Below are 4,038 nucleotides of genomic sequence, written 5' to 3' on the forward strand. Positions count from 1 at the left end.
TAACGCATGCGAAATCGAAATCCGTAAATGTATGTGTTATGCTTTTATGTTGGGTTCAAATCGTTTGGTCTGTGTGGTGTATATATGTTTTGGTTGTTTTCTATTCTTTCTGGATTTGTTTACACTAACAGATCATGTGGGTTTCGTTTTCTTCATATGGATTTATTCATTTCTTCATCCAGAAAGCTATAGGTTTGGATATTGATTTGGTTTTATCGGTTCTTTTTGTTTCTTATTTATTTGAATGTTGTGTTTAAGAATCCGTGAATTGAGGCAAAAAAGAAACAATCTGGTATAGAGTTTAAAGCTTCATAGTTTATATATATATATATATATATATATATATATATATATATATAGAGAGAGAATCTCTCTCTCTCTCCCCCTCCCTTGCACATTATTTTATTGGAACTCTCTCTCTCTCTCCCCCTTCCTTGCACATTATTTTATTTATTTTTTATTTTTTAAAAAATAAGTGAAAACATCATAAATATTCCCTGTGGTAGTGAAAATGACAAAAATGTCTTTCAGTTAACGGATAAAATTTAACGAAATTAGCAATAAGGATCAATCGTCAAAAGTTTTGAAAGCATAAGGATCATCTATAAAATTTATAAACCCTTGGGACTAAAATTCACATTTGAAAAATCCACAAGGACCATTTATGATTTATGATGGTTTTTTTTTTATTTTTTTTGATACCTCTTGACGTTACTACAGGTGTCAATATTTATATAGAAGGAATCCATGGATATTAATTTTTTAAAGTGTTATTTAAAATTAGAAAAATAAAAAGAACAAAAAAAGAAAAAACTAACACGGCATACAAATGTACTGTTCAGCTGTTATTGTCATTTACCGGCAACCGAACCGTCCGGTTGATAAATCAAATTACACAACTGCGGCCTTAACCGATCTTTCCACATTTCTGGACCCGGTTCACTTTCACATTCCCTCCACCTAACCTCCACCACCACTAACTCGTCAGTCAACCGTTTAACCTCCAAAGTTAATGTGAAATTACCATACTGCCCTCCGTCAACCTTTACACACCATTTTCTCCTTGTAGCCACCGTCAAGCTTTCCTCCTCCGCCGCGTCCGCCACTCTCTCGATGATCTCCTCCGGAGAAACCGTCGATAGAAACATCTCACCGGAATCTTGTTCATCGAACAAACCTGACAGATTATACCCGGACGAAAACGAGATTATGTCGAACGCGTTTAGATTCTTCAAATTGCCGCTCCGGCCGACGTCGTCGCCGTCTTTCGTCTCGAAATGATCGGATGAAAAGCTGGCGTCTTTGTATCCGATTTTGAACCAGGGATCTTTGATGATTTCCTCGACGGTGATTCTCGTTTGAGGATTCGTGTCGAGAAGACGAAGTAGGAAACGTTTTAGCTCCGGCGACGTCCATTTCGGAACACGAAATTCTCCTTTGTAAATTTTCCGATACATCACCATTAGATTTGGATCGTTAAAGGGTAGATAACCGGCGTTGAGGACATATAAGATGATCCCACAAGACCAAATATCCACCTTCGCTCCGTCGTAGCCTTTCTTCGCTAAAATCTCCGGCGCCACGTAAGCAGGTGTACCACACATCGTGTGGAGGAGTGCGTCGGAATGAGCCTGCTCAGTCACCGCCGATAATCCGAAATCTGTGACCTTGAGGTTCCAATGCTCGTCCAGGAGGAGGTTTTCCGGTTTCAGGTCACGGTGGTAGACACCGCGGGAGTGGCAGTAACCGATGGCGGATATCAGTTGCTGGAAATACCGACGGCTGAGATCCTCACTGAAACGCGATTTAGCGACCTTTGAAAACAGCTCACCTCCTTTAGCGAACTCCAAGACGAAGTAGATTTTCTTCTGGTTTGCCAGCACTTCCTGGAGACGAACGATGTTGGGGTGGCGCAACCGTCGCATGGCGGAGATCTCACGCTTGACATGTCCAGCTAAACCACCATTTACGATCCTTTGTTTGTTGATGGCTTTAATGGCGACACTTGTTTCTGCCTCAATATCCCAGCCATGGTAGACCTTAGCAAAAGCTCCATAGCCGAGGAGCTTCCCTACCTCGTATTTTCCGAAGAGGATTTTCTCTGCCGCCTGCTGCAACTGTTCGCCGGCGTAATCTCCTAAAGCCGGCGACATCTGAAATGGATCATAAAAGAGAAAATGAAAAATTCCGAAGAGGTAAATGAGTGGGTTTTGATGGAGGTGGAAGGAAGGTTTGGATGTACCTAAAGACATGTTACTGGCATGTGGCTATTTATTGGGTTTCTTGTAAGCCATCAGTTGTTTTCACATATCAATTATTATGCAAAAAAATATATGACTATTAATTTGAATATGTAATATATGCTTTTTAAAACTATTTATCTTTATATATTCAAATGATTAAAGTGGTATTTAACCACATGATTGAATAAAGAGCTTCACAATTGAATAGTTATGACGGCAGTCATATTTAATTACATTTCATATTCAACCTTAGTAGTTATCGAAAACAAGTTAATTACTGATAAATATTATTACTCTTTTTTATTAAATCGTTTTTTACTCTTCTTAGGTCAACTTCACCATTCGTATTAACTCACTCCATTAGATTTCAATATGGTAATTTGTAAACAAATCAACCAACTAATGACCATTTGTTCTGATACAAGTCGCTCATGAATTTGCGAGAACCTTTTAAATAAAATAAAAACAAATTGATAATTTTTAACAATATTGTGTAAATCTTTGTGTGCACCATTTAGTATAGTTTCTTAAGTTCTCACATGGCTATGTTTGACGTGAAAAGCTCGTTAGGTGAAAAACTATTTGATGTTTGAAAAGCTACCTGTTAAATAAAAAGTTAACGGGTAGCTGAAAACTAACTGATTAAAAATAACTTTTGATAAAAATAGTTGAAAGATATAAAAGGATATTTAAAAGAATATGTATGTGTTTATATAATTAATTAAGGGTTATGTTTGGAAAATTTTAAAAAACTAGTTTAATTAGCTTTTTAAAAAGCTAGCTTATAAGCTACTTTTTGGCTTGCCAAAGATGACAACTTAAAAAAGCTCCAAAAATAAGCTAGATTATCTGCTAGATGTGACACACCAAACACAACTTAATAGGTCTTGATAACAATTTATGAATGTGTTTTTTCTTCATGAATCTTAATAACTTGTTTGTTCTGGATATATAGTTCAACCATGATTGCATGCATTCATAAATTAATATCGAAAAATACTCAAAGAGGATCATAATTAAGTCTATATAAAGGTTTGGAGTTTCATTTTCTATCTCAAGGGACCTCATAATATTCACAATGTGATTCTTGACATGTATAAGAATTATGGAAAACATGCAGGTTAGCTAACTTTTGATATCTAAATTCTCATAGAGAATAAAACATCATTAAGGTTGTAATGTTATGAGAAAATGACATTGTAGCACAATCAAGTTTGTGTTTTGCTCTTATTTTGCCATTAAAGTTTTTTTACGCAATAAGTTACTGGATTTGTAAAATCGATGTCAATTAAGCCCATATGAAACAAGTGAATGTGTCATCTGGTTATCCCGCTTATGTGGAGTGTCACATTAGATTTAAGTCACTAATACTTGCTCACGTGGTGCTGACATGGCATCAATGTGTTAATTTAGACAGTATGAAACAATGTCCCACCATCACCACATCATATCACCGCTACCACCATTATCCGCCTGCCATCACCTTTGTACACCACCATCAATCATCTTCCTCTAACCATTATGGGCATACCAAAATTAACACTAAACCTAGAAAAAAAAGATCATATTGAATACAGAAAAAATCCATAAGAAAAGAGCATCAGATGAAATCAACTAGCATTCAAGTAGTAAACAAATGAAATCAGTAGCATTAATAAGTACAAAAAACCCTAGAAAAAGAGAAACATAATATGAGATCAATAGCGTTAATGATATTAACTAACAACCAATTTATTGAATAAATGATCAAACCATCATTCATGAAAAGCGAGTGTAACGTCCGCGTTTCCAGGCT

The 4,038-nt window shown here is 36.0% G+C and overlaps 1 protein-coding gene across 1 annotated transcript; it reads right to left on the bottom strand.

The window, feature by feature from the left end:
- Positions 1-750: 750 nt before the first annotated feature.
- On the bottom strand, positions 751-2,253 carry LOC111893632 (CBL-interacting serine/threonine-protein kinase 14). Its single transcript, XM_023889690.3, has one exon. The coding sequence runs from the start codon at positions 2,250-2,252 to the stop codon at positions 852-854; it is 1,401 nt and encodes a 466-aa protein (XP_023745458.1). The 5' UTR covers position 2,253; the 3' UTR covers positions 751-851.
- Between the last annotated feature and the right edge of the window lie 1,785 nt (positions 2,254-4,038).

This window comes from Lactuca sativa, chromosome 8, assembly GCF_002870075.4.
Source record: "Lactuca sativa cultivar Salinas chromosome 8, Lsat_Salinas_v11, whole genome shotgun sequence".
Lineage (NCBI taxonomy): Eukaryota > Viridiplantae > Streptophyta > Magnoliopsida > Asterales > Asteraceae > Lactuca > Lactuca sativa.